Source organism: Myxocyprinus asiaticus, chromosome 20 (assembly GCF_019703515.2).
Source record: "Myxocyprinus asiaticus isolate MX2 ecotype Aquarium Trade chromosome 20, UBuf_Myxa_2, whole genome shotgun sequence".
Taxonomy (NCBI): Eukaryota; Metazoa; Chordata; class Actinopteri; order Cypriniformes; family Catostomidae; genus Myxocyprinus; species Myxocyprinus asiaticus.
The window spans coordinates 18,341,190-18,360,544 of NC_059363.1; the positions used below are offsets into that span (position 1 = coordinate 18,341,190).

The 19,355-nt window shown below is 40.1% G+C and overlaps 1 protein-coding gene across 2 annotated transcripts in view; it reads left to right on the top strand.

The window, feature by feature from the left end:
* LOC127410857 (rho guanine nucleotide exchange factor 10-like) overlaps positions 1-19,355 on the top strand; it is a 94,972-nt gene that overhangs the window by 72,034 nt on the left and 3,583 nt on the right. For both annotated transcript variants that reach the window (XM_051646066.1, XM_051646067.1), the window contains exon 28: positions 18,238-18,360. In XM_051646066.1, the coding sequence (XP_051502026.1) occupies positions 18,238-18,360 (123 nt within the window). The remainder of the gene's footprint in view (positions 1-18,237; positions 18,361-19,355) is intronic.

A 19,355-nucleotide genomic window follows, 5' to 3' on the forward strand; every position in this document is an offset into this window, starting at 1 on the left:
AAAAACCCACAGGTAACCTCACGAGAAATACAGACTGCTCTGGAAAAATACGGTGTGGTTGTTTCAAGGAGCACAATACTTGTTGACCCCTCTCCAAACATAGCGCTTATGGTTGTGACCATAAAGCTCTATTTTGGTCTCGTCACTCCAAATTACAGTGTGCCAGAAGCTGCGAGGCGTGTCAAGGTGTTGTCGGGCATATTGTAACCGGGCTTTTTTGTGGCATTGGCTTCTTTCTGGCAACTCGACCATGCAGCTCATATTTGTTCAAGTATCGCCGTATTGTGCTCCTTGAAACAACCACACCGTCTTTTTCCAGAGCAGCCTGTATTTCTCCTGAGGTTACCTGTGGGTTTTTCTTTGTATCCCGAACAATTCTTCTGGCAGTTGTGGCTGAAATCTTTCTTGGTCTACCTGACCTTGACTTGGTATCAAGAGATCCCTGAATTTTCCACTTCTTAATAAGTGATTGAACAGTACTGACTGGCATTTTCAAGGCTTTGGATATATTTTTATATCCTTTTCCATCTTTATAAAGTTCCATTACCTTGTTACGCAGGTCTTTTGACAGTTCTTTTCTGCTCCCCATGGCTCAGTATCTAGCCTGCTCAGTGCATCCACGTGAGAGCTAACAATCTCATTGACCATTTATACACAGACACTAATTGCAATTTAAAAAGCCACAGGTGTGGGAAATTAACCTTTAATTGCCATTTAAACCTGTGCGTGTCACCTTGTGTGTCTGTAACAAGGCCAAACGTTCAAAGGTATGTAAACTTTTGATCAGGGCCATTTGGGTGATTTCTGTTATCATTATGATTTAAAAAGGAGCCAAACAACTATGTGATAATAAATGGCTTCATATGATCACTATCCTTAAATAAAAGACAGTGTTTTTTGCATGATCAGTCATATTTTCAAAGTCAATGCCAAAATTTCACAATTTCTGCCAGGGTATGCAAACTTTTGAGCACAACTTTATATACACAATATAGTACAGTACAGTAGGTTTGTAGTGGATTCACACAGTGTTTACATCAGTACACAGTCTGGCTGTTAATGAGAGGGGTTGTTTCGAAATAGTTGTTTCTGCAAGGCTGAATAAAAACCTTTATTTATATCTCCATAGTGACAAGACAGTCCAGGCATGCTTTGACTCTGTGTTTGGGGTTCCTCACTGAGTATGTAGTGTCTTGTTCTCTCTCTCCTTATGTCTGAAGTCTGTGCACTGCTCTAAGCCTGAACATGGAAAGAACCACAACTGTGTTACTTTAAAATCTTACAATATTTCTCCTTGAACTCTTTAGGGCCTGTGAAATTCATAAGCAACCTTTAATTTATATGCAAATTGATTGGCAGTGTTTGCCAGCAGAGTAGCTGACTGAGTGCTATCATTAATGTCTTTACTGCTGTGAGTTTGAGCATTAACCCAATAGCCTTGTCTCTTTAAAACACACCTGTGTGCCAAAGCAGAGCAAATCATTACCATTGTCATTAACAAGTAATGTAAATGCTGGATTCGTAGGGCTTACACAGAAGGACATAGTGTAATGAGAAATGCCCTGACTGAATATTGCCCCACCCTTCATTGTTTGTCCATTAGGAAATTATGAACATTACTAAAGATCCCATTTAGATGTCAAGTTCCTGTACAGCTGTGGAACTACAAGGTTTAAAGTGAATAACAGTCTAAGCTAATTATATCGCACTCACACTGACCTACATTAGACAAGGAAACTACTCAATCAGTTCTATCACAGTGTTTTGTTTGTATAGGGAGGTTTTTATTCCTAAGATCAAATGTTTAAATGGAAATATGGTGAAGTCGGGTAAAGTTCAGCACCCCTTTATCATATAAACATGCAGGAAACTACCAGCATGGAGACACTGGCCACAAGAAGGACTTCCTGTGTGAGATTATCATGGTGTGTCTCTGACCACAGCTTTAACTCCCCTGAAGCTGATTCACCACTACTGACAGTGATTGAGCAGTGGTTAGGACTGCTCATATTTATTTGGTTAAGAAAGTTTTAAAGAGCACCTATTATGGTTTTTCAAGTATTACCTTTCATGTAGTGTGTTATATAGCTGTTTGTGAATGTAAAAAATTCTGCAAAGTTTCAAAAATCAAAGTGCATGAAATATAGAGGTATTGACACCCAAAAGAAAGAACCGATTCCGAACACCTGAAACGAGTCGTTAGTAATTCCAGACTTACTTCCTGTACTAATCTATGTAATTTGGTAACAAAAAACCCGCCTCCGATCTGTTTACATGTACAGTCAGTGCAGGCTGTTAGCCTCTGCTAACCGACTAACTCACGTTATTGTCAAACTACATATAAACTTACCACAGAGAAACGTCCTGTTCTCGTCGTGCTTGCAGTGGTGGTTCGGGTTGGTCTTCCGATGTATCACTATCGGACTCGGGCTCAAATTGGTAAGGTAAAACAGACATTTTTTCAGATGGAGCTGAAACTCGGATATGGTAGTGGGCGTTTCCTTTCCGACACATGCTGTAAGCGGTAATCACAACAGACTGGGACATCTGACCAATCAGAGAAGAGTAGGCTCTCTGAAAGGAGGAGTTTAGAATGAATCATTTAGAACGGTTCATTGAAGGAGTCGTTTTTGACGCTGGAAAAAAAAAAGGTAATGCTGCAATTTAAATTGAGAAAATTAAAGTGTTTTTTGACCTTGGATGCATGTAAATCTATTGTATGAGACCTTAAAAACAAAATTAAGTTTAGAGGTTCACAATTTTTACAGAACTCTTTTAACGTTTCAGAGCTCTGCAACCGTGATACTTTGAGCTGTTATGACCATTAACTGGGATTAGTGCTTCCTGAATCAATATGTAAGAGTAAACTCAGAACAAGATGAATCCTGCTGAAGTTTCTCTTAATCGGATTGGCCAGACCCTCATTACCTTCTTTCCTTACCTTGAATTGTTGGAAGGAACACTTCCTACATTTTGTGACTAACAAATAATAAGGGTTGTGTTTATACCTTTTTGCTAGCACTGAAAGGCTCAGATTTATACCTTCAGCGTGTCTATTTACACTAAGTGCAAATAGCCCATCTTGTTGGCCAAGTCTATTTACACTAACTCCACCCACCATTGCTGAGACCAAGCTCAAGACAGCCACAACAAATTACTTAGGGGTCAACTGCTGGTCAAATGAAGGCAGGTATATTTAAATTTTTTGCGATGGGGCAGAGACGTTGAACTGGGTAAAGGGTAAGACATTTAGTGGGTTAACAGAACGGAGTGAATATTTGCCCTCCAATAGTCTGGTGGAAACACACCAGTTCATGAAAATTGCGCCCTCACGTGTTGCTGTAGCAGCTCAGAGTGTTACGACGGTGTGAAAATGCTTTGTCATGCTGACGATCCAGGTTCCCGTGTACGGCACGGGAACCACCTTTGTGGTAGCTTGTGAAAGGAACGGTGGCATGCTCCTTCCCTCTGCAGTGCCAGGGCTGGGGTCGGCAACCTATGGCACGCATGCCAGCATTGGCACACGGAGGGATAATCACTGGCATGGCAGCAACGGCGAGAAAGGAGTAGACTATTTTATTCATATGAAATTCTGCACCTGCACTCCAATCTACATCTTGATGTAATCCTTCCTCATGATCACGCAGCATGTTTTCATGAGCTGAATGGGAGGCTAAACAAAAAGTTAAAATGTGACAAGACTGCAGTATACCCAACAGACTCGTGCAGCGTGTGCAAGCCATTCGCGCATCACGAGCCGGCAGCGCTTCACTTTCAGTTAATCACGCGAGTAAACGCACCCACTTTGCTTCGTTCAGGCTCCATGGATGACAGCCTACATTCCGTGTTTCATTTGTTTCTTTTTGCTTTCAGAACAACACGTGATATAATAAGGAAAACACCACTATTAATCCTTGAGATTTCCAACCCAGCATACAGGTTCACCCTCCTTAAACCATGGTCACATTCAAAATTACATTAAAAGATTAAAAGAGAAAACATAATCTGATAAATATCTGAGTCTATTCAAAATATAAATTAAACCTGGAAATGCATCCCCTTGTTGGACTCCATGGTGGGTGGGGAGTAGAGATGATGAAGCATAATTTGCTAAAACATGGCTACCAGAACACACATCCAAAAAACAACTTTTAGACCTGGACATGGACTGCACTTCTGAGAATCAATGTGCTTCTACATCTAACAATTGGCCAAAATTTATAATATTGAATCTGCATCATCAGATATGCCAATCACAAAGTGATCTCTTTTTGCCATTCACAAGGGCATTACAGGAATAGCTGGTACTGCTTAGGAGGTGAAGAAACTGCGATCTGGCCAGATTCTGGTGGAATGTTGTAAGAAGGCTAATTCAGAGAACCTTCTTCATGCCAATTTGCTGGCTGGACTTAAATAAACACTTCTCCACATCCAACACTCAACTACAGCAAAGGAGTGATATGTACCAGATTTTCAAACCTTATTTTATGAAAGATTCAATGCAGTTCCTGAGGATGATCCAGATCCTATTAAAGTTTTTACCAGTATTTTAATCTCCATAGCAAATGGTACCATTCCAAAAACTTCACTAAATACAAAATGCAAACGATTGCCATGGTTCAATGTTAACTGCAAAAAGGCTATAAAAGAGCAGAAGAAAGCTGAAAGAAGATTCTTCAGATGTCCATCAACAGAAAACCTCATCAGTGTCAAAATAAAGAGAGCACAAGCACGTAGAGTAATAAATGAGGCAAAGAAACAAAGTTGGAGACAATTCGTATTCAACCTGACATATAAAACTCCAACGAAAAAGGTTTGGAATCTGATTCAAAGAACGAAGGGCAAGAACAGTGGACCTCAGATTCAACATATTAAACATCAAGACTCAGTCTTAACTACAAAACAAGAAATTGCAACCTTTGAAAAGAACTCCTCTATTCAGAACTGCCTCCTTGCCTTTCAGACAATTCAGGCACAGGAAGAAAAGGAAGATGTTAACATTTCATCCAATAATATGGAACCTTAAAACCAACCTTTCACTATGGAAGAGCTTTTGCAGGCTGTAATCAGATCACATGACACTACAGCTGGACCTGACAATATTCACTATATATATATATATATATATATATATATATATATATATATATATATATATATATATATATATATATATTAATTTTTTTAATTAGCCTCACACTATCCTGTCCTTTAAAAAAATATTTAACTCCATCCAATGGGTGATCCGCGCATTGGCATCCATCATGCAATGGAGCCACTGGGTGGATAGATATTGTCGAACATGCTGAGGAAGGCCTAGTAGCCGAACGTCTGTGTTTGTTCCCCCATGTGAATTAAAAAAGAAGCAACAAAAAGCTTGGAGTGCGGAGCATTATTTTAATGTTTTGACTTAAGTTCACCTCCGGTCCGAGCTCCTCCCTCTCTGGAACCACCATCGCCAAAGTCACGGGGACCACCTCTCTCCACGGTTTTAGGTGGAGGTGGTAAATATGACGTGCTCTGCCTATATCCGTTCGTTTCAACTCATAATCGATTTCCCCAACTCGCCGTGTGACCTCAAATGGTCCTTGCCACTTGGCGAGTAATTTAGAGCTCTGTGGGGAGCAATACAAGGACTTTATCTCCCAATGTAAATTCCCATAGACGAGTACCCCTATTATACCGCCGGCTTTGACGTTCTTGAGCCTGGAGCAAATTATCCTGTGTTAATTACCCCAGCGTGTGGAGTTTTGCTCTCAGGTCAAGAACAGATTTAATTTCATTTTTGCTGTTTGAAGGTTCTTCCCAATTGTCCCATAGGACTTCGAGCACGCTGCGCAGTCGATGCTCGTACAATAATTCAAATTGTGAAAACCACACGGAGGCTTGCGGGACCTCTCGAACTGCAAATAATAGGGGCTCGAGCCATTTGTCCCAATTTCGAGCATCTTCGTGCACGAACATACGAAGCATGAACCTCCACAACTTCGTGCTGATATGTTGTGCAAAGGCACTGCTTCCGGATATTGCGTTGAGTAATCCACCAGAACCAACACAAATCGATGCCCGCGTGCCGTCCGTCCTAATGGCCCAACGAGGTTCATACCATTTCTTTCGAAGGGGACCTTGATCAACAGAAGGGGGCGCAATGGCACTCTTAGGATGCCCGGCGGATTCACCAGCTGACATTCGCAGCATGCCGCACACCACTTGCGAACATCCCCATGAATGCCCAGCCAGTAGAAATGGGTAATTAGATGGTTTTGTGTTTTTTTTTTTTTTTTTTTTTTTCTGCCCTAAGTGACCCACCATCGGATTATAATGCACCATCTGGAATAACATTTCCTGATAGCTCTTCGGTACCAACCTTTGTCTGAGTGTGCTGCATCACTCGGTACAACCGATCCTTGATAATACGGATATGCGAGTGCAATGTCTGGCTGGAGGCATTGACCATCAATCACTTTCACTTGATCAAAGGCGTGCCTAATTGTCTAGTCTCGCGTCTGCTCCAGAGGGAAATCCCCTGCAGGGAATCCTCTAAGGGCTGGGGAAGCTGAGGGTTCCTCCTCCCTTACGTCCTCCTGATGTGGAGCTGACATAGACGGCCCTGGCACCGTGTCCCCAGCCAACGAATCACACACCACACACAGATACATTTTGTTGCAGGACCAATCCACACATATTCCCCTTAATAAAGTAGTAAATGCTGGCCAATTTGTATCCAAGATTAGTGAATGGGAGATGCAGGGACTAAACACAGTCTCGACACTATGCTTTTGTCCCCAGAATTGAAAAGTGAACGTCACTAAAGGGTAATTTTGTATATCCCCATGCACACACCTTAACTTCACCCGCCGGTTTCTATCCAAAGACACGGATTGATCCAAACTTTGGTGAATGGAGGTTTGATTACAACCTGAATCCACCAAGGCTTGGTATGTACCCCCCTTAATACTCACAGGTATCTGGTACATTCCTGCTCGATCGGGGCAGCCTGTGGCATGTCGGGGATCCAGACGAGTGTCTCCACCTCCATCATGGGGCACCGGTCCTGGAAGTGCCCAGGTTCCCCGCAGCTCCAGCAGACCAGCCCAGACTTCACACCCACAGCAGTGGATTCACCAGCCTGTGTGGGAAAGCGGAGAGGTTTAGGGCAACCCGGCAGGTTGAATGGTCCATGGAACCGGGGAACGGGTTTTGGGGATATGATTCCCCGTTTCCGGGGGAACCGGAACAGGACAGGGGGAAGGAGAGGGGGATGGAGGAGAGAGAGAGGAGGAAGAGGGCTCGCCGGCCCCTGAATACGCCGCCACACGGTCCTCAGCCAGCTGGACCGCCTCATCCAGCGACACCGGGCGGTGGATACCAGCAGATTGAGCACTCCCTCTGTGTCACGTTCTTCAGCCAGCAGCCACCTTTGGTAGGTGTCACGGAGCTGTTGGGCAAATGCGAACATTGCAGGATGGCCTTCTTCAAGTCCTCATACACCAGGAAGTTGGCCACAGGAAGTTTTTGGGCCACGAGTTGGGTTTCCCTGGACAATTCCCACATCACCACACAACTTTTTATCAAATAGTAATTTTAAAGTCAGGGTAGGTACTACCTTATTAGACCCACACAGACAAGAGTTAGGATTACCTCAAGGAAACATCTTATCAGTGACCCATTTTAGTATCAAAATAATCAGCGTTGCAAAAGTCATCGGATCAAACATTCATTGCAGCCTTTATGTAGATGAATTTTGTATTTGCTACAGAGGCAAATTCATGAACAGTATTGAATGGAAAATACAGCTGACAGTTAAAAGTGTCCAGGCCTTGTCTGTGTCTAACAGGTTTAAGTTCTCGAAGAGTAAAAAAAATAAAATGCATTTTTGCCAGATACGCTCTCTTCATCATGACCCAGAGCTAGTTATGGATGGTGATCTTATCAAAGTTGTCAAGGAGACAAAATTCCTTGGAATAACACTAAATTGTCTTTTATCCCTCACATAAAGATTTTAAAAGATAAATGTTTTAAAGCAATGGATATTTTAAAGGTTTTAGCAAAGACTAAGTGGGGAGTAGAGAGCTCAATTCTCCTAAACCTTTACAGAATGCTGATCAGATCACGCTTGGACTATGGAAGCATAGTGCATGTTTCAACCAGGAAATCGTGTATCCGACTTTTGGACACAGTTCACCATCAAGGCATACGTCTGGCACTGGGGGCCTTCAGAACATCACCAATTCAAAGTTTATATGTAGAGGCTAATGAACTTTCTCTAGAGAACAGACGTCTCAAATTAGCCCTGCAATACTCAACAAAAGTAAAGACCAACAAAGAAAATCCAGCATATCATGCAATCTTCTGACCCCAGTATTCCTATCTGTATGAGAGAAAGCCAAGGAATATCCAACCTCCTGGTCTACGGATCCTATCTAGAAAACATAAAAGTTGACTTAAGCATACTGGAACAGACATTCTTCTGCAGTATCCTGCCCTGCAATCTCAAAAAAACAAAAATAAACCGATTAAGTAAAGTTATGACATCTCTTATACATATAGATCAGGTGGGGTTTATTCGGGCCATAACTCTTCTGATAACATTAGGCATTTCATTAACGTCATGTGTGCAGTGGCGAACCATCAGACTCTGGTCGCTGCCATCTCACTTGACGCCGAAAAGGCGTTTGAAATGGTAGAATGGGATTATCTTTTTAAGATTTTGGAAATGTATGGGTTCGGAAATACTTTTATTGGATGGATTAAGTTACTTTATAGACACCCGGTAGTGGTGGTACAAACAAATGGATTAATTTCAGATTATTTTACTCTGGATAGGGGCACTCGGCAGGGTTGCCCTCTTGCCCCCTTATTGTTCTGTCTTGCCTTGGAACCATTAGCAGCCGCAATAAGAAAGGAGGATGATTTTCCAGGGGTGGTGGCGGGAGGTGTGGCGCATAAGCTTTTGCTTTATGCAGATGATATTTTATTGTTTGTCTCCGACCCTACTAGATCTACGCCTTGCCTCCACAGAATTATTCATTCCTTTTCTAAGTTTTCAGGATACAGAGTCCGAATCCGAAGCGTTGGCTCTGATAGCATACTGCCCGGTTAATGGCTTTTCAGCCAGGTGCCTTCCAGTGGCCCAAACAGGGCATTAAATATTTGGGTATTTTATTCCCAGCAAATTTGTGTGATATAGTTAGTTAATTTTGACCCTTTAATAAAAAGGTTTTCAAGCGATGTGGGCAGGTGGGCTTCATTACATTTATCTATGACTGGGAAGGATAATGTTAAAATGAATTATATTCCAAAATTCAACTACCTGCTACAGTCTCTCCATATGGATGTCCCCCTCTCTTATTTCAAGCAATTTGATTGCACAGCGAAGTCTTTCATTTGGAATGGTAAACATCCCAGATTACATTACAGTAAGTTACATTGACAAAGCTGGGCTAGGCCTACCCAAGATTTTGTTTTATTATTATGCATTCGGTCTCAGACATTTGGCTCATTGGTCACTCCCACCTGAGAGAGCCCCTCCCTGGTTTTGTTTTGAACAGGAAGTTCTTGCCCCTATTTCGCCATTACAAAGCCTTTCTATCAAACTAACCGGAGAAGTTAAGTCACACCCCGTTATCCCGCATTTGCACTCTGTATGGACAAAACTGTCCAGAGTGTTTAATTCAGACATTTATTTAAATGTTGCTTCGAGTATATGGCTGAACCCAAAATTATGTATTATTAAGTCCCCTTTAAAACCTTTAAAAGTGGATTATGAGGGAGGTTAATATGCTCTGTGACTTATATGAGAGTGGAGTGTTGAAATCCTTTGAAAATATGGTTCAACATTTTGGTATTCCCAGGTCTCAGTTCTTTAAGTATTTACAGCTGCACCACCTGCTCTGTTCTGTTTTTGGGAGTAGCACACACCCCCCTAAAGTGGCAGATGGGTTTAATTTTATATAATTTGATTCCACATTTTCTGTTATGTTTATTTAATTTGTTGAATGGAATCAATCAAAATTGTTAAAAATAAAAAATAATAATAATAATAATCCTGGACTTCTGAAACCCATCCGAATGAATACCTTCAACAACTCCTGGATATCAAAGAGATGTTTCCATCACACACACATATACTCTATATACAGACGGATCAAAGTCTGGAGATCATGTGTCGGCTGCATATGTGATCAATCACCAAAAAAGCAGAATAAGGATCCCCAATCAGAGCTCAGTTTTTACAGCAGAGGCCAACACTATTATTCTAGCACTGGATCACATCAAGACCACAAAACAGAGACATTTCTTAATAATAACAGTTTCAAAATCATGTCTTCAAGCGCTTGCATCACTCAAAAATGACCACCCAGCCCTTGTAAAGATTATAACCAAATTGTCAGCTCTGGAGGCACAGAATTTTTCGCTGAGTACCTGCCCATTGTGGAATGCTTGGAAATGAACAAGCAGACTCTGCTGCTAAAGAAGCACTTTCCACAGATCTTAAAAAATGCTTAATATCACCCTCAGATCTGAAACCTACCATAATTTCTTACATCATCAACAACTGGCAAACAGAATGGGATCAATGCATTACAAACTAATTGCATGAAATCAACCCTTTAGTGGGCAAAAGACGTATATTTAATTTCAATAATTGCTGGGATCAGATCATTTACACCTGTTGCCGAATAGGACATTCAGACTCACACATACGTTTTTAATATTAGATGAGGATCCACCATTATACACAGCATATCAGAATCCACTATCTTTGAAGCATATTTTATTGGATTGTGCCGGTTTTATTTATTTTAGAAATGTATTTTACTCAGCATAAACTTTTGATGAGATTTTTAACAAAGTCAACCCTAAGTCCGTTTTAGAGTTCTTATCGAAAATAAATTTAAAAAACATTATATAGGTTTTTAATTAATCTACCTTTTAATGTATTTTTACTTGTTTTTCACCATGAAAATAGCCATGGAAGCTTGCATGGTGTAAAATCACTAACTAATTAACTAAAGACCTGTGTTCGAATCCCACCTTTTGTCATACTTTTTCCCATGTCTCCACTCTTAATATTTTGTATAATACTACTAATGATAATAAATAAAAGTGATTCCTCGCAGTGATTTGGCCACAGTGAAGGTCGAAGAGAAGGGTTTGATCTGGATCAAATTAACTATGGTTTTACTTTATTAATATTGTAGTAACCATGTTTTTTGGTGGAAACTATAGTTTGATGCAATTAACCATGGTGTTACTACAGTAATATGTTGGTAATATAATAACCATGTTTAATTTGGTGGTTACTATGATTTTACTACAAATTACCATGGTGATCCTATGGTTAATGTAGTAAAACTGTAATTAATTTTTGTAAGGTATGTCTAGGTTTAGAGGTAGGGGTTGGTGTAGGGTGTCTGAGGGACTCTTAATAAGCACAATAAAAAGCGGGCCTGGGTAGCTCAGTGGTAAACACGCTGGCTACCACCCCTGGAGTTCGCTAGTTTGAATCCCAGGGTGTGCTGAGTGACTCCAGCCAGGTCTCCTAAGCAACCAAATTGGCCCGGTTGCTAGGGAGGGTAGAGTCACATGGGGTAACCTCCTCGTGATCGCTATAATGTGGTTCGTTCTCAGTGGGGCGCGTGGTGAGCTGAGCGTGGCTGCCACCCAGACTGAGGCGAATCACTATGCGACCACGAGGACTTAAAAGCACATTGGGAATTGGGCATTACAAATTGGGAGAAAAAAGGGGAAAAAATCTAAAAAATAAAATAAAATAAAAAAAACACACAAAAAATGCTACGGTGATGCCCCTATGCTGTATGATAGTATTTAAACAGGGGTGTAATAGTATATGCCACTGTTTGCACTAGAGTGCAAATAGCATCTAACACTATTTGCACCTAGTGCAAAGAAGAGGCTTTTTGTTTCTTTTTACACTTGGTGTAAATAGCATCTATTGCTTAAAGTAGATGGTGCAGATAGCCTCTGCCTTTATACCTTTGGAATGGAATGACGTGGACCAGCTATCCAGTCATGCCTCCAGACGACATTAGCCTGATTTACAGCAAAATCTTACAAACTAGTTCTCACTTTGTTACACTATGTTATACACCAGGGGTGGGGAACATTTTTCCTATTAAGATCCATTAGAGTATTTACAAAATTATTCACGGGCCATACAATTGCTTGTCATTTCTGATTGTGAGTTGAAATTAACGTTTGCATTCCATTACGTGCTCACAAAAAGTTAAAAGGTCTTTCTATTATACAATATTTTGCGTTGTTATTATTTAAAATTAGTTTTAATCAATATGTAATTTATTTATTTTTTTTATTTAACCATTAATGGAATCAAGACCATTTTTTTGATTTTCAAATTATTTCTCGAATGACCACACAGGCTGGGTAAAATGGTCTTGTGGGCCTTATACGTTTCCCACCCCTTTTATACACAAAAGGTGCATTAATTATTCTTAGGATTGCTGTGTCTGCTGCATTCTCAATACAGGGTTTTGAATGGAGGATCCAATCAGAGAAGTGTCTTTGTTGAATGGTTCTAGTTAAGAATCTAAAATGCAGGATATTGTCTTTTAAATTCATGCACCATTTTGCCCCCGGCCACCAGAATCCTTCAGCTTCATTCTGCTGAGTGTGTCGGATCATGTCCTGATGTTCCTTAAACTGCGGGGCTTATTTGTCAGGGTAGGTTGGGATTTTGTTCATGAAAGGCACTGCCGGTCACCTCATGTGCTGTGTTGTGTCTTTGCTTGTCTCTTATGAAGTGGTCCTCTTGAGTTTTGGGTATTGTAGTAGTCATTCTATTAACTGTTGGCAGTTTAGTGGGTTTTTTTGTTTGCTTGTTTGTTTGTTTGTTTTTTTACCAATGGAATCTTTTGGCCAAAGCTAATTTGAATCACCAAGTCTATTGGTGAATGAGTGGGGGGAAAAAAAAAAGTTTTCAGAACAGTGAACAAACTGACACTGTGTAGTAATTCTTTCTCAGTCCTCAAACTAAAAAACCCCAGCTGTTTCATTCATGAATGTTTTAATTTTTTATAACATTACTTCTTTACAGTGTACTTCAAAAGCATTTTATTTAGCTGAGGAATTCATTTCTGAGGAGTTTTACCTCAGAGAATTGTTTACTTGCAGAGGAGGGAGGTCTGATGAAATTAGACTGTATCATATTTCTGTATTTGCTGAGTTTCACTTCAATTGGGCTGAATACAATAGTTTTGCTTAGCAGAGAGAGAGAATCCAAAACCCTTTAAAGTTGGATCGGTGTTCTGTAACGCTAGAGCAGATTTTGGGATGTAGGCATTGTTGCATAATTCCTCTGTACTTCCAGATTTCCTGACCCTGAAGAGATGGGCCCACTATCCCAAACTCAACTTGCAGAACCTGCAGGCAATGTCAGACATCTCTTCATCTAATGTATAATATCTTATGTAACATTTGCTAAAATGATTGCCAGACATGGTCATTATCCCTGATTCTGGTAATGAGTGTTATGACTGTGAAAGATTTGTTGAACAGATTGTACACATCAGTTTGCGTTCCATATGTGCTGTTGTTTATCGGTTGTTACTAATGTACAAAGTCAGTCTGTCATCCTGATACAATATACATATTTTTTTATCTGAGGTCTTTAAATGCAACTGTAATTATGGAATTCATGGAAGTCTACAACAGGGTTGATTTCAGTTAATCTTACTGTCTGTGTTGTGAACAGTCTGCTGTGAGTGTGTGGGTACGTACTTAGCTATAGTTTGGGGACAAAATTGTCCTTGAAAGTGAGCTAAATCTAAATACAAAATGCCTTTGGGAACATTCATGGACGTCCTTAATTGAAAAATTGATTCATTAATAAAGTAATGCTGTTTAAATAATACTGTATTTTTTACAATTCTAAAATTGCTAATAGTTTTCTTTAAAGAGTGGGTTAGGGTTAATCTTTATTAACAATAGATAGCTTTTAATGAAAATAATAGAAGTCTATGGTACTGTATGTCCCCATTTAGATAGTAAATATGTGTGTGAATTTGCCTACATTTTGGGGACCAAATGTCTCCACAAGGACTGTAAAACATGAAATCTTCTACATTGAGGGGGCCATCCAACTGTCCCAATGAGGAAAACAGCTTAATAAACATACTAAAAATGTCATCTGTGTCCATAAAGTGGAGGGGTAGAAAATATAATTAGCTCTGTATAAAAACTTTAGAACTCAAAGGAAGACCCCACCATGATAGAAAAACAAATGTATGTATATGTGTGTGGTATGGTCAGTGGTCTTTGTCTTTGATGGCTTTGTCTCCTGTGACCCAAATACTCACTGATGTGTGTGGTAATGCCACAAACAGACAGCAGCCATCAAACAAAAACAGCTGCTTTCATTGATTCTTGGGGTTCAAATGGATCTTCATTATACACTATAAATTATGTATGGAAGACGCATTTAATTTTTAAATTGAAAGGATGTTACTTCAAAAACTCTTTTAGCCCCATTAGCAGTAAATCCCCACTAATGTACAGTGCATTCATAAAGTGTTCAGACCCCTTCATTTTTTCACATTTTATGTTGCAGCATATTTTTTTATAACATTTTTGTTAAAATGCTTTAAATTATTTAATTTTTTTCACATCAATCTACACTCCATACCCCATAATGACAAAGCAAAAACCAGATTTTTGATAACTTTGCAAATTTATTAAAAAGAAAAAACAAATGGGGGCCTGGGCAGCTCAGTGAGTAAAGACGCTTTAAATCACGTTGAAATATGTATTCAGACCCTTTGTTATAACACTTGAAATTTAGCTCAGGTGCAGCCCATTTCTCTGGATCATCTATGAGATGTTTCTACTCTTTGATTGGAGTCCATCTGTGGCAAATTCAATTGACTGGGCATGATTTGAAAAGGCACACACCTGTCTATATAAGGTCTCACAGCTGAAAATGCATATCAGAGCAAAAACCAAGCCATGAGGTCAAAGGAACTGCCTGCAGAGCTCAGAGACAGGATTTTGTCAAGGCACAGATCTGGGGATGGCTACAAAAAAATTTGACTGCATTGAAGGTTCCCGAGAGCACAGTGGCCTCCATAATTCTTAAATGGAAGAAGTTTTGAACAACCAGGACTCTTCCTAGAGCTGTCCGCCCAGCCAAACTGAGCAATTGGGGGAGAAGGGCCTTGGTAAGAGAGGTGACTAAGAACCCAATGGTCACAATGGTTGAGCTCCAGAGATCATGTGTAGAGATGGGAGAAACTTGCAGAAGGACAATCATCACTGCAACACTCCACCGATCTGGGCTTTTTGGAAGAGTGGCCAGACGGAAGCCTCTCCTCAGTGCAAGACACATGAAAGCCCGCTTGGAAATGGCAAAAAAGCACCTAAAGGACTCTCAGACTGTGAGAAACAAGATTATTTGGTTTGATGAAATGAATATTGAACTGTTTGGCCTCAATTCTAAGCGTCATGTCTGGAGGAAACCAGGCACCGCTCATCACCTGTGCAGTACCATCCCAGTGGTGAAGCATGGTAGTAGCATCATGCTGTGGGGGTGTTTTTCAGCAGCAGGGGGACTGGTCGGGGATGAAGGAAAGCTGAACGCAGCAAAATACAGTGATATCCTTAATGAAAACCTGGTCCAGAGCACTCAGGACCTCAGACTGAGCTGAAGGTTCACCTTCCAACAGGGCAATGACCCTAAGCACACAGCCAAGACAATGCAAGAGTGGCTTAGTGACAACTCTGTGAATGTCCTTGAGAGGCCCAGTCAGAGCCCGGACTTGAACCCAATTGAACATCTCAGGAGAGACTTGAAAATGGCTGTCCACCGACGGTCTCCATCCAACCTGACAGAGCTTGAGAGGATCTGCAGAGAAGAATGGCAGAAAATCCCCAAATCTAGGTGTGCAAAGCTCGTCACATCATACCCAAAAAGACTTGAGGCTGTAATCGCTGCCAAAGGTGCTTCAACTTAGTACTGAGTTAGGGGTCTGAATTCTTATGTGATATTTCCGTTTTTTATTTTTGATAAATTTGCAAAGTTATCAAAAATCTGGTATGGAGTGTAGGTTGATGTGAAAAATTTTTTTTAAAGCATTTTAGCTTAAGGCTGCAACATAACATTTTTTGAAGAAAATGAAGGGGTCTGAATACTTTATGAATGCACTGTATTCTCCTAGCGTCTGCAAAATTGCACAGCAACAGAGAAGGTTTGTTGAAAAGCTCAGTGTGCCATATACATGTCTGTGTCCCTCTTCAGAAGGTCAGGCTGGAAGCATACAAAGCCCACAGCTGAATCTATTCTTGTATGTTTGAGATGTTCAGCTATACTACTGCAACTAACAGGAGAGAATACAGTACAGATTATTTTCATAAACATAAACAATTATCTTTGCAAACAAGTCTGAAAACTTGTCATGCAAATGTTCTGATTTAACCTTTGTTACAGATTTAATAATATTCAGCACAAAGTAAAAACTCTTCTAAATATCTGTGTGGAGTAATGTCTCAGCAAACACAACCCTTATTTGTTTGGTTTGGTTATTTGTCCCATATTAGAACAGTTTCCATGACTAATCTAATGATCTGTGATGCTCAGAAATATGAGCTAACACTTTCCTAACAAGTCTGTGAGCACTAAGGAACTGAAGCTGGACATTTTGTCTAGTTTTCGAAACTTGTTTTCTGAAGGCAAGGGTATACTACGATTTTCCGCTTGTCGTTCCATCTCATGCACGGTTGAGCACTCAGACTTTCAAAGTATACACTTTTGACCGCACTACAGGCCAAAGTATACTTCAGTTTTCCACATGCCGCTACGTCTTGCGCACTGTGTGCATGATGCAAATTTTGTCATCAGCACAGTGCATGCAGGCTGTCCTTGTGCAGATTGTGGAATCCTGAAATGTAGGATGGCAGGGAAAGAGTCCTTCATATTTGTGAGTAAAGTGCTACCTGATCTGTTAGGGTTAGGTTTAGGGGTTGGATTAGGGTTGAATTATACGGGTATCAGGTATCTCTTTCTCATCCTGCAATTTGGAAATTTCCCATGCTGCCCAATCGTTTTAGACACGCGGACAGTCCTGTCCGCATGCACCTGGCGTTTACTGTACTAAAGCTTATGACAGAGCAGTCATAGTGTGCATGTCATAGTGTCCATACGCTTCCATATGGGCTCGTGGTCAAAAGAGCATAGTTTGCAAGGGCAGAGCACTCGACTGCGTGCGAGACTTGTTACTACACACAGAAAAACTCTAGCCTTACAACTGCTTTGTGATACTCTTTAGTACAGTCAACACTAGGTGCATGTGTAGACAGACAGTCCACACGTACTGTACAGATGATGAAATTTACATCACACAGAAAACCAAAGTATACTTTGACCTTGATGCTTCAAATCTGCAGTTTGCTTCTGACCAATCAGTGGTTTGGAGGGAGGTAACCCATAGATGGGTGTGACAACTGTGCTCTGACTCAAAGTCAGAGTCAGGTTATATGTCATCACTTTTCACCTGCAATATTGTTTGTTCAAGCACGATAATTGTATCAAAAGAACAGCTCTGTGCATGACAGGGTTCTTCTTACTTACACTATAGTAAAGTTAAGGCACATTATTTTTGACTCTAGATTATATATATATATATATATATATATATATATATTGACTCTAGAATAAAAATCTCATAATGTAAAAATCTCTTTAACAGTGAATTGTTCTAATATAATCTTCAAGATGCCAGCAACTGTCTTTCAGTTGCTCATTTACATGATTTGTATCTTTTAATACATCAAAAAGTCTGGAGGTAGAGCTTTGAGCCCTTCTATCTGATTCAGATTATTCCAGGTAATTTGTGTGACTTTAGTGGTTCTTGACAGATTTAGAGATGCTTAACCAAATACTGATCATTTGGCTTTTTTTATTTTATTTTAATGACCTCTCTGCCAATTTCTAAGTGCGCATTGTGTCAGGTTTCCTTGGAAACCAACTGCTGCTAAGCATCATCCCCATAGTAACCTACCCACACAGCTTGGCATGCATGGATGTTATCATTCCCCTGGGTAAATGTTTCAACAAGTACCTCTGGTCATGACTGCTTGCCACAAGCGTTATAGTATGTATTTTACACTGGTAAATGGAGAACTTTTTGTTTCTTTGCAGCTCAAGTAATTAAAAATTTATTTTGTACCTCATACTCATGACACATTTGTGTTTTCACCCTTAAGGGCAGCAGAGAGTTTCTGTGAGCAGTCTGTTAGTGTGCAACGGTTTGCTGTTGGTGGGCACTAATCTTGGGGTCACAGTGGCCCTGTCTGTGCCCAGACTTCAAGGCATCCCCAAGGTCACAGGTTGGTGTAAATTACAATCAGTTTTATCTTCCATGTGTTACATATAACAGATATAAACTGTTTCACAAGAAAATTAGAGCATTCAGAAGTTTGCAGTGTGTAACTCATGAAACAGTCCTTTAATATGATCACCACAACTTACTTTCCTTGCACTTTGTCTATGGGACTGTTATACATTGCAATGGAAGCCAGAAGTTGGATGCAACTTGCAATAAACCCCTTAAGTTAAGAAAACCCTTTGTGACTACCCTTAAAATTATAAGGGTTTTCCTAACCTAAGGGGTTTCTTGCAACTGGGCCAGAACCAGATTTTCCCTAAATGTTATAGCAGGCATTGTACACGTGATTTTTTTTTCTTCAGAGATCAGTCATTTTCTGGGAATATGGGCCTAGAAAGGGTTAAAGTCTCAGGACAGCTCCTGTAAAAAGACCCTGAACTTAGAGCAGGTCAATTTTCTCGCACTGAAATTGTTTCTTAATTGTGGTGGAGAGAGAGAGAGAGATGTTTGGTGCCATGTACCCTGTGATTTATTTTTAAATCCTGAGCACTTCAGTGCCTCCAAATACTGCAACTCGGTTCAGAAAAACACCACACCTGCCAGTGACCAGTAACCCTATTCTCACCGTCAGTCTCTGCAACATATCGAAACGGCTAAGGACATATATATTTATGTTCATGAAATAGATTAGAGAAAATTTCAACAAGTTACACTTTCAGTATTGACAAATATATTTTGAAATTATAAAATTTGAAAAACATACTACAGATTATGATTCTAACGTTTCATTTGATAATTGTTTTTACATTATAGTTGAAATTACTGTGACATCACAACGCAGGAAAATGCGCTTCCGGGTTCTTTTGAGCAGCAGATTTCAATGATGGATATGAGCAGCAATGCAGTTTTAATAATGTTTTAAGCATTATATAATGTAATAATGTTTGTCAATGTTAATAAACATTATTATAAAGGTATATCTATAGTTTACAGAGA